General features: G+C 34.5%; 1 protein-coding gene across 3 annotated transcripts; it reads right to left on the bottom strand.

Annotated features, from left to right (window-relative positions):
• Window positions 1-5,559: 5,559 nt before the first annotated feature.
• On the bottom strand, window positions 5,560-7,551 carry Nf-yc (nuclear factor Y-box C). 3 transcript variants are annotated; one of them, XR_013081988.1, is made up of 6 exons: window positions 7,333-7,537; window positions 7,013-7,145; window positions 6,478-6,945; window positions 6,219-6,392; window positions 5,889-6,151; window positions 5,560-5,781 (listed from the first exon to the last, which is right to left on the bottom strand). XR_013081988.1 is itself a non-coding variant. In XM_076785391.1 (5 exons), the coding sequence occupies exons 3-5, from the start codon at window positions 6,943-6,945 to the stop codon at window positions 5,978-5,980; spliced, it is 816 nt and encodes a 271-aa protein (XP_076641506.1). In that variant the 5' UTR covers window positions 7,013-7,145; window positions 7,448-7,551; the 3' UTR covers window positions 5,857-5,977. The 3 variants fall into 3 exon arrangements, 2 of the variants coding, with proteins under 2 accessions (XP_076641506.1, XP_076641505.1); XM_076785391.1 differs by lacking the exon at window positions 5,560-5,781 and having other exon boundaries at window positions 5,857-6,151; window positions 7,448-7,551; XM_076785390.1 differs by lacking the exon at window positions 5,560-5,781 and having other exon boundaries at window positions 5,857-6,151.
• Window positions 7,552-12,143: the final 4,592 nt, after the last annotated feature.

Here is a 12,143-nt window from a genome sequence, read left to right on the forward strand (position 1 = left end):
TGACAGCCGTTTGTTTCAGTAAATACCCCCTAATACTTATTTAATTAGAGAAGAGGATAATAATTACATCATTTTTTCATCTACATCCTTATAATAAACTGTTAATCATTTCTGTATATATTGTTTCCTTTCTTTTTAAAGTCTATACTTGATGCTCGTTAGGCAGTACGTGTACAACTTTCTTCAGCCTGATGTAAAATTTATACTTTTCAGTTTTTGAACGAACGATGAAACTTTAATTTTCATTTGACACTGTTTTATAACGACCAATGCTCCTACAAGAATAATAGATTTGTAATTTTCACGCAATATGTTTTTAAGATTCGTATGAATCCAATAGATTAAACTTATTGTAGATATTTATTATGCATACATATACCTCGTAAAGCACGAGGAAGAACACGAAAAGTACTGGAACCCCGGACAGAGAAAAATGTGCAACGACTGCTTTATTATCTCACTCTCATCCCTGATACGGCGTAATATTTCTCGTATTAAAGCGCACGCAGCAGCAGACGCGCTTATGCGAATTTATTTCCCGATGGTGATGGCATGGCCAGCGTTCACCGTCGCGTCGGAAGAGAACGTCATCCGCGTAGTTTCGAACACCGTAGTACCTGCAAATGTTAAACAACAGCAACCGGGATACAAAGCGATTGCAATCAGGTTGAAAGCTTGTCAGGTCCGACAAAGAGGATTAGCATTTTTACATAATGACGGATAAGACCACGAGGGTCAGATAAGTGCGCCTAATCTGTCAGTGGTCGTAGTTTTACGGTAGAACGGATAGCAGGAATTTTTCGAAATTCGAAGCAAATTAGAGGCACGGAAACCCTTCGGGATGCTGATTTCATTTCAAACAAGCTCTGAAACATAATCGTCCGAATCGTGTAGTGTACAAGTTTGCCATAAGTACATCTGTACAAAGTCGAAATATTACCGTATGGACAATTATTTAAAAATTTAAAAACTATTTAAAAATGATTGAACTTCGAGGTTATGACGAAATTCTTGCAAAAACAATTACTAAACGGAAATGTTAAGAACGCGGTTTAGAATTTTGAATGTATACCAACTGTAATTTTGTAATATTTTATTTTAAGAAAAGGTAAAGTGCACTCTAGCTCAACCTTTGTATATATTGGAGTAAATTAATGTTTTTCCCGTTGATCATTTTAACAGTGATTCGTTTTACGCATGACCGTTATCAGCAATGATGGTCGACAGACGGCTTTCAATTTATCAGTAATTTTAAATTAATTAACATAATTAATTTTAAATTGTGTAACGCGAATAATTTTAAGAAAAAATCAATGAAATTATTGTCTCCTCCCAATAATTCAATCACGAATTATTGTATCGTGAACATTACAACATACAAATGCGAATGTATATACTTATGCTCCTCGATTGAAAAGGAATAGGGAAAGCGATTCTAATCGTGAAATGAATGTTGTCAAGCTTCCCAAGGGTCCGTCGTCCGACGAAGATATCGAAAGTAATAAAGAGAGGCACACGAAGCAGACATGGCGTCGACATTCTATGGGTTGGTCGAAGTAGTCGTTGCTGTTGCCGTTGCCGTTGCCAGTGGAGGAAGAGGAGGCCGAACGTGGGGTTGCTACCTTTATGATATAATGGCATGGAAGCTTGCCATGAAGTTATACATACATATGTGTTCACTAAGCAACCCTCTTATACAGATAAATACGTCCGTGTGCTCGCTAGTACAGGCCTCGAAGTATGCGGGAGGCTTGTGGTCTTTCTCTCTAACTCCAACGTACCTACATACACTGACTCATCAAACTTTTTTATTTGAGCTTGTAATGAAAATTTAACATATGCGTTTTGTAGATCTATGTTAGTTATACACACACTGAAAATTTCATCGAAATCAGTTGACGCAGATAAAAACGGCACGCATCGAAAGATGTTAGAATCTGTGGATTTTAATCAGAAACTATTTTTAACTATTTGTAGCTCGTGTGTATATTAATCGATTTCATTAAAATTTTCAGCATGTGTATAACTAACATAAATCTACAAAACGCATATTTTAAATTTTTATTACGTGCTCAAATAAAAAAATTATGGAAAATGCCTTTTTTATTGGCTCTTATAATTTCTTACAATTACAATTTTTACAAAATCTTTTTTACACGTGATTCAGTAAACCAATTCTTCTAATTGCTCAAAAAAAGGTCAGTTCGTTTGGTCCAATTTAAAAAAAGTTATACTGTTTTAAAAGGCGTTCGAATACTTTCGTGAGCCTGTGTACATACATATACATACGTACAAATGGCACAGCCCTCTGTAGCTGCGTACTCGCAGGCCACCCAGGGATACATACACGAACGCAGCACTCTAGGAAAAGTGCGTCGGGACGAAGCAGGCTATTTACTATGTGGTGGCCCAGGTATGTAGATACAGCTTTTAATGTCGAAAGGACTAACTTTTCTCCGACGAACCGAAGGACTGAAGGCCATTCGATGGGGACGATACGGTTCACAGATGGACAACATGGATCTTTTAAATACATGCACTACAGCCTTTTGAATAGTGTTAAAAATAAATGTTTCGATCTCTTCAACAAATACCAGATATTAGAAATAAACTATTCTATCAAATAGTACTTACGTTAAAAAATAGTATTTTACATATTATTTTAATACAAACTAATTCACAAACTATTTCGACATGAATTATTAGACATTTGCATTATTAGACAGTGAAAATATGTCACTTTTTAGTATTTTGTTTCAAATTATTTCAAATTTTACTTAGCTCATAAGAGCATAACTATATACGATAATAAATGAAGAAGCGTTTTAGTTTATTGATATCCTGGAAAAGTTTATTTCATTTAATCTAATATAATATTAAAAATAACAAACACAATCTATTAAAAAATAAAAGAAAACGGTATTTGTCGTCATTATCAGTAGTCGGCATTACTAGATTAAATAAAGGACATTAACTATTTACAACTGTGAAAATGCAATTCATAATATCAAAAACAGTGACAGTCAGTTTTTATGAATTTTCTCATTATCCTATTATTTTTTATTCTATTTATTACGATTGTTTGTAGTATAAATGTATAAAATCGATACTCTCGAAAAATTATTATATAGACCACATATTCAATCTTTACACCGATCGGTTTTATTTTATTAAAATAGTATATTTATTGTAATTAATTCTGCTCTAATAAAATAGCATTCACTTATAAAAATAAGATTTTCAATTGAGTAATTGAATTTGAATATTCAATTTTGCGCTATCTTTTCCAATTGCGCATCTTTACGTTTCTGTCACGAGAATTAATAAATGAGAACTGCTTGAAGATTTTCTTGTAAAATGATTTGATATACTTACCTAGCGAGAAGTTACCGTGATCAAGTAGACGGCTTCTCCAGGGTAAAGCTTTTCCATCGCACTACAGTTAGACTGACCTTCATGAATATGCATATAATCGCGAATATGTACAAATTATAACAATACAATGTATTTTAACATTTTCACAAATATAAAATAATCTATTGTTGTTCGAGTCGTTCAAGTTTTGTAAAAATTACAAAGTTCAGTAATAAAATCTCCATAATACTTGCTTTATTTATACAACTTGCTTTATAACAACATATGCTTGTTTTACTTATTCGTTTTACTTAACATATTTCTTACCGTATTTTTATTTCATTCAAATAACATTAATTTTTAATGACATGAGAGTATTTTTGTATATGCCATAAAATAATACGAAAGAATAGAGAAGTAAATACAAATACACACTCAGATATGAATTATTAGGTTTACATAAATAAGTGCACCAATTGAACTCAACCTACTCGTAGTGTCAGATCAACTATAATTTGTCAATTTTGATAAAAAGTGGAAATTCCTCCTTTTTATGTGGAAAAAATGTTCTTTTGTTGCCTGTCAAACCGTACATCTTCACGGTAAGATCCTGTTAAAGTAAGTGGACATATGTGTAGAAATCCTGCGGGTGAGTTCAGCCCCAGCTAAGTAAGCGAGATCTCTCTCTCTCTCTCTCTCTCTCCCCCTCTCTTTCCTCTTTCACTCTTGCATGTACGTGAGGGTACGGATCACACACCAACACATCAATAGACATTCGTACGTAAACGCATACTGTCTTATATGGGGTGTGCTGTGTCGAAAGTGTCATTCCTGTTGTCGGTTGAATTTATTGCTCTAGGAGCCCCACAGTTAAGAAAACAGAACTTTTACTGTTATACGACTTAGACATCCCAGCATGGCATAAGCAATAAAACCATTTTTGACATCCAGGACAACCGATGAATTTAAGTATTAATTATTTTGTATCGTCGGTAATTACAATAATTTCATTCGTTGTATTCGCGTCAAAATTTACTTCACAAAGTTTCGTTCATTTTCTATAGAATGTGATGCCATTAACCGAAATTTAAGAAATCTTTATTTTACAGCATAATTAACTTGATTTACTGTTTACAACTTTAGGAGAGTAGAACGAACTTTCACGCGTCTTTACGATCACGGATCTTTATTATGTCGTAATATTCATAAATCATTCGTTACATAGCAAGCTAATTTTCGAACACCCTATATGCATGTAACGCAGGCGCAGGCAGCTGTCACCTTACACCCATGGAGGAGGCATGGGCTGCGGCGGCCATTCTCAACTTATCTCTAGGATCTTTGTAAACATGTCGTGAAATCCGAGTATTCAAGCAGTGGCGTAGATCGAGAGGTGGAAGGACCCGTCAGAGTCTCCTCGAAGTAGGAATTAAAATCTTCAACGAATATGTTGAATACTGCAACATTGCGTGCGCATAGTTTCCTTGGCAATGAGTGCCATTGTGGCGACGTCATTAAATGGAGCATATTTTTGTTCTATGCTAATAAATGGACTTCAGGAGGTGCCACCATCTTTTTCACCCTCTTCCCTATCTCTTAATCTTCCTGCACAAGGCGATCATCCTTTAATTATTTTTTCTATTATAAAAATACCTCTGATGCTATAGAAATTTGTAGAGTATGTAAAAAGAATCTATATATACTTTATTGTATAATAATTATTACTTGCTGCTTAATACTTATTTACAGTATGAAAATTATTATTATTACTATTATTATATTGAAAAAGTTTTCTAAAATTTTGTAATATTCATACAAAGTACAATTATAGAAACCATCAAAAACAGTAAATAATTTATTTAGAAATGATGTGGTCAATGAAATAGTAGCTACAAAAGCAAATTTTTATATGTTTAAATATGGCAGAAGAGAAAAAATTCTTCTAAAATATGTAAACTCCGTTTATGAGTTAATTCCTCAAAGATGACATTATTTAATCATATTATCAAAACCTGTTCAGCACATTTTGACATGGCTCAATAAATATAGTATCAATATATTATTATTACATGTTGTTTCGAAACTGTTGAAGGTTCCGCGCTCGGGACTTGCCAGACAAGAACCACAGCAACGTGAAACATAATACAAGTTGCACCAGCCAGTCCTAAGCTCAGCCATGCGAAGCAGCCAGCGGCTAAGAAACGCGACGTACGAATCAGATTACATCTTGCGTTGCTGCTTATCTTTATTCTTCGCTTTACCTCGCTTCAATTCACTTCATTTCGCTTCAGTGACAACCCTTCGATTGGCATCTTATAACCGGCCTTCAATATGCTCTCCATAAAAAAGTGCTCTAAAAAGTTTTTAACGGTCGGATACTTTACTTTTTCTGGTAATTTTAAATTTGGCTGCTCATCTTGAAACTATCTGTTAGTTAAATAAATATTTTACCGTTATGTTCTAAAATAATACAGGTAAAAGGTACAAAAAATGCTTGATTCATAGCTTTAATTTAAAAAAATTTTATTCCTTACCATATAAGCTTACATTTACTGTTTTATCCTGTATTTGTGTTTAGGATTATATTACTAGATATTAAATATTCCTTAAAATTAATTAACGTTTACTCATTGTCGGTTTCGCTTGCTTGTAGAAAAACAGGTGCTTGGGTGCCTTGCGCGACTTGTATTAATTGGGGTTGAGCTTGTATCGGAGCAGTTTGAATTATGATTGGCTGATTACTTCCACCCTGAACTTGCATTCGTATCATTTGAAGTTGTTGAGGTGTCAGTTGTATCTGAAAAGAAACCCAAGCGTGAATAATGATAAATTAGTTTACTGATTGCCATAATAAACATACATACAGGTATTTGCTGTATTTCTCCACTGGGTGTTACAATTTGTTGCACTATTTGTATACCACCAGTTTGTGTAGTAGGTGTTTGTTGAGGTTGTTGTAATTGTATGACTTGTTGTCCCGATGTTTGCTGTGGACTTTGTACTGTCACTGTTTGTGTCGTACTTGCACTATTACTTTCCTAAGTTTCAATTTAAAATCAAACAGATGATTAAATAATTAAGTAAATTATTAATACGTTTTTCTTGCAGAAATAAGTAATATACCTGTTCTACTGGGCTACCTATATTGATTGTCTGAATTTGTCCTGTAGAAGGTTGTACAATTTGTATGGGTTGTGTTGTTGTATTACTACTTTGTACATTTTGATTAGCAGACACCTGTTGCTGTGCTAATTGAAAGTAGTAATGTACCTGGTCTGAGTTCATAGATGTACGTACAGTACTTTCACCTTGTGCTTTACTTTGTTTCAACTCATCTCTAGGCACTATATCAATAAGAAAATCAAATTGATCGTACTTAGTTATTGCCATTGCAATATCATTTCGCTGAAGTGTACGTCTCTTATTATCTTCCGTGTGAACCCATGCCCTTAGTGTTAACTCATGTATAAAAATTTCTGCTGCCTTAGAGAACAGCATAGGTGCTTCTGCACTTATCATTTTCACATCACCATCCAATTTCATTATTTTCTTTATCCTTGCTAATGGTAATGATTGTGTTTTCAGGTCCATCTGTGAATGCATTAAACCATTGGTATTAGTCATACAAAATTCAAAGTATTATTTATTTAATACTTACAGTAGTGATTTTTTTAATTTCCTCTGTAACCTTTGGCCAAAATTGTGCCAAAGCTTGTTGGGCTTCTGAATTACCTGGTGATGCAATTTGTAGATCTCCATTGGAATCTCCCTCGACTTCACTATCTTGGTTACTGTATAATTTAAAATGACAACCATTAGTAATGCCGTTATTACAATCAAATAAGAAGTTGTGTATTTAATTGGTTTTATCGTTTAGCAACTTAATGTACGGTACATCCTTCTAAGCTACATTAACAATACAAATAATTTCAGAAATGTACATAACCTAACATTGAGAAAGTAAATATTCTTACTTACGCATTCACAAAAAATAGCGACATTTTTTATGAGTTAATTTTGAAACAATATAAAACAAAATTTGTTATACTCTAAATACCATCCTGCAGCTTTTAATTAACACCAATTAACTTACAAATATTTTAGTTTATTCACAATCACTGGAATTCACAACAGATTTATTGTTTGCACCAGCAAATGTGCTGCCTTCGCTATAGTCGACTTTATTTTGCGTTATAGTTCAATGTATCTATCAAAGATGGCAATAACATATATCTGTTATGGCGGATATCGATAATGCAGATTCCTATTTTAGCAATATTACATCATCTTTAGACACCGACGAGATATTTACAAAGACTGCCAGCACAGACGAGGTACAGGAGTAGACCAATCACCTAATGTACTTTTTTGTCTCACGTCCGCGGGGCTCTAGAGCACCCTTACCATTTTTGTGTCACATTCTACCGTATCGGTCGGAACTAGTATTGTGGAACCAATATCACAGACGAGATGTACGAGTACGCCAGTCACAATATACTGTTTCGTGTCGCACGGTATGAAATACCGAGTAATTAGAAATCTTAATGAGAATCGAGTATCTTGTATACTTCGAATAATCATGCATAAAAGTTACTTTGACATGCTTTAAGACGTGCTCAAGACATGCTTTAAAAGTTACTCTGTATCCCGAGTACTATTAGCCATTTTTACTAAAAAGATTAGGTGGTAAGATAGCCAAGAGGGTATTCGACAGCATCATTCGTAAGAGGAATTCTTACAATCGTTAAACAAGCAGAGACAATAAATTTATCAGTGTACATTTATCCGTGGTTCAAAAGTTATTCTGTACCTTGAGTTTTACTAAACTTCATCTTTCTTTACTAAAAAATTAGGTGACAAGATGGTCAAGGCAGTGCTCGTCGACATCATTGGCGAAAGGAATTGTTATAAACATTAAACAGCCAGAAACAATAAATTTATCAGTGAATTGTGCACGATAAAATAATGCGTACGAATATTCATGATTTAAAAGTTATTCTCTATCTCGAGTTCTATAATTTATTTTTACTAAATAATTAAATGGCAAGATGGTCAAGGGATTGCACGTCGACATCATTGGCGAAAGGAATTGTTATAAACATTTATATTATAACAGGAGGTACGGTTTATACAAACGGCGAGATGATAAGGCGGTAAATCAAGCGAGCCAAGGACGATGGGCAGCGGATTTGATATTTCGGAATTTTGGAAACGATGGCCTCGCGACAAGTATGACAACAGACGTAAACAAAAGGTTTACGTTCACCCGAGGCCGGCCTCGAGCTCGACCAGCTGAGCTATTGTCAACGCCGGGACACGGTCGCACCGAGGCAGTTCTTATATGGATGCCATAAACTTTTTGTTTGGTAATCCACATAAGAACTGTGGTGGCCCGAAATGGTTTTTGCGTTACCGGAGTTACCTGTACGATAAATTAATGCGTGCGAATATTCATGGCTTGAAAGTTATTCTATATCTCGGTTTCTATAATTTATTTTTACTAAATAATTAGTTAGCATGATGGTCAAGGGAGTGCTTATCGACATCATTGGCGAAAGGAATTGTTATAAACATTAAAGAGCCACAAATAACAAATTTTACAGTGAACTGCGTACATAAATTAATGCGTACGAATATTCATGGCTTAAAAGTTATTTTATATCTCGGTTTCTATAATTTATTTTTACTAAATAATTAGTTAGCAAGATGGTCAAGGGATTGTTGGTTGATACCATTACCAAAAGAAATTGTTATAAACATTAAACAGTCAGAAATAATAAATTTTACAGTGAATTGCGTACGATAAATTAATACGTACGAATATTCATGGCTTAAAAGTTATTCTATATCTCGGTTTCTATAATTTATTTTTACTAAATAATTAGTTAGCAAGATGGTCAAGGGATTGCTGGTTGATACCATTACCAAAAGAAATTGTTACAAACATTAAACAGTCAGAAATAATAAATTTTACAGTGAATTCCGTACGATAAATTACTGCGTGCGAATATTCGTAAATTAAAAGTTACTCTGTATTTCGAGTTCTATAATTTATTTTTACTAAAAAATTAAATGGCAAGATGGTCAAGGGAGTACTTATCGACATCATTGGCGAAAAGAATTGTTATAAACATTAAACAGTCAGAAATAATAAATTTTACAGTGAATTGCGTACGATAAATTACTGTGTGCGAATATTCGTAAATTAATAGTTACTCTGTATTTCGAGTTCTATAATTTATTTTTACTAAATAATTAAATGGCAAGATGGTCAAGGGAGTATGTACTTATCGACATCATTGGCGAAAAGAATTGTTATAAACATTAAACAGTTAGAAATAATAAATTTTACAGTGAATTACGTACGATAAATTACTGCGTGCGAATATTCGTAAATTAAAAGTTACTCTGTATTTCGAGTTCTATAATTTATTTTTACTAAATAATTAAATGGCAAGATGGTCAAGGGAGTACTTATCGACATCATTGGCGAAAAGAATTGTTATAAACATTAAACAGTCAGAAATAATAAATTTTACAGTGCATTGCGTACGATAAATTACTGCGTGCGAATATTCGTAAATTAAAAGTTACTCTGTATTTCGAGTTCTATAATTTATTTTTACTAAAAAATTAAATGGCAAGATGGTCAAGGGAGTACTTATCGACATCATTGGCGAAAAGAATTGTTATAAACATTAAACAGTTAGAAATAGTAAATTTTACAGTGAATTCTGTACGATAAATTACTGCGTGCGAATATTCGTAAATTAAAAGTTACTCTGTATTTCGAGTTCTACAATTTATTTTTACTAAAAAATTAAATGGCAAGATGGTCAAGGGATTGCTTGTTGATACCATTACCAAAAGAAATTGTTATAAACATTAAACAGTCAGAAATAATAAATTTATCAGTGAAATGTGTTCGATAAATTAATACGTGCGAATATTCATGGTTCAAAAGTTACTCTGTATCTCGAGATCTATTAGGTATTTTTACTAAAAAATTAGATGGCAAGATGGTCAAGGGATTGCTTGTTGATACCATTACCAAAAGAAATTGTTATAAACATTAAGCAGCCAGAAATAACAAATTTATCAATAATTACTATCGCGGCGATCGAAGTCTGGCGAAGTTAGTTTGGGGTGGGGGAGTTGCGCACCGCGCACCGCGCACCCCACCACGGCGTCCGCGCTCAGTCAGTCAGTCGTGGTGCGCACTCAGGACGGAACGGGAGGGCTCCGGGACCAGAAGGACGAAGGACCTTGCAGTTGACCAGAGGTTCTCCAGAGCTGCCCTGGCCCACCCTGGCCTACCCTCACCTACCTTCGAGTGGACCAGGGATCCTCCAGAGCTGCAGTGGACATCACTGGTCAACCCTGGTCCACCTTAAGCTGGTTCGCGGTCGGACAGCGGTTCCTGGAAGCCGTCTCCGCTCACCTTGGTCAACTTTCAACAGCTGGTAAGTGACAATACAAATATACATTTTCTATTTTGGTATATGTGTTTATTCAACGAAAGCCGTCAATTACACTGTCCAACACCAAAAAAATTTTGCAATACCTGTTGGGTGATTCTTATACACTTTGTCATCCTAAAACCGAATCTGAAAGTAGAATTGCTCCATCACGCAACGTTTTCGAAAAATTTTGGTTTTTGTAAAAATGCCCGATTTTGATACGAAACGACGTGTTACGCAAAAACTAAATACGCGAGAAAGTTCAAATTTGAGTCAAGAGATAGAGGGGACTCTCCTCTACATATTCATATAGTCAATTATATTTTTATGTACTTCCTAATAGTTGTAAATGGTTGTTAAAGTTTGAAAATGTGCCGACGCGGGTACTTTGTACGCTCTATTTTTGTATTTATGTGAAAAATCCTTTATCTAGCAGGAATTTACTATACAGGAATGCATTCTACAGACATTTCTGGTAAAGAAACCATTCACGAAAAGTATTTGGTTCCCTTAATGTACGAGAAGGATCAGAAAATGTTAATTGACAGCGTGTGCGCGACGCGTTCGCGCCAGACGGCCATTGCAGCCTTTTCGCGACTCGCCAGGGCCGTCGCTATGCGTAGTCGACGTTGGTACCACTCAAGTATGTCTTTGCTTACTATGCTTAATTAAATACATTTTTTTTTGTCTTTTTGGGTGCCAATCATTACAAAAGATTATAAAAATACGAGTTATATTCACATTTCATTCAATTTTCTTTATTAAGCATTTCCACAATGAAATGTGAATATAACTCGTATTTTTATAATCTTTTGTAATGATTGGCACCCAAAAAGACAAAAAAAATTTATATAATTAAGCATAGTAAGCAAAGACATACTTGAGTGGTACCAACGTCGACTACGCATAGCGACGGCCCTGGCGAGTCGCGAAAAGGCTGCAATGGCCGTCTGGCGCGAACGCGTCGCGCACACGCTGTCAATTAACATTTTCTGATCCTTCTCGTACATTAAGGGAACCAAATACTTTTCGTGAATGGTTTCTTTACCAGAAATGTCTGTAGAATGCATTCCTGTATAGTAAATTCCTGCTAGATAAAGGATTTTTCACATAAATACAAAAATAGAGCGTACAAAGTACCCGCGTCGGCACATTTTCAAACTTTAACAACCATTTACAACTATTAGGAAGTACATAAAAATATAATTGACTATATGAATATGTAGAGGAGAGACCCCTCTATCTCTTGACTCAAATTTGAACTTTCTCGCGTATTTAGTTTTTGCGTAACACGTCGTTTCGTATCAAAATCGGGCATTTTTACAAAAA

Source organism: Halictus rubicundus, chromosome 3, assembly GCF_050948215.1.
Source record: "Halictus rubicundus isolate RS-2024b chromosome 3, iyHalRubi1_principal, whole genome shotgun sequence".
In the NCBI taxonomy this organism is placed as follows: domain Eukaryota; kingdom Metazoa; phylum Arthropoda; class Insecta; order Hymenoptera; family Halictidae; genus Halictus; species Halictus rubicundus.

What these genes read in the sequence shown, in the direction of transcription:
- Nf-yc (XM_076785390.1), bottom strand. Translation starts at nt 7,355, where the DNA reads ATGTCGCTATTTTTTGTGAATGC. An exon ending in TAGGTAGCCCAGTAGAACAG is followed by an intron (nt 6,393 to 6,477) that starts GTATATTACTTA and finishes ATTGAAACTTAG; the next exon opens with GAAAGTAATAGTGCAAGTAC. An exon ending in GAGAAATACAGCAAATACCT is followed by an intron (nt 6,152 to 6,218) that starts GTATGTATGTTT and finishes GTTTCTTTTCAG; the next exon opens with ATACAACTGACACCTCAACA.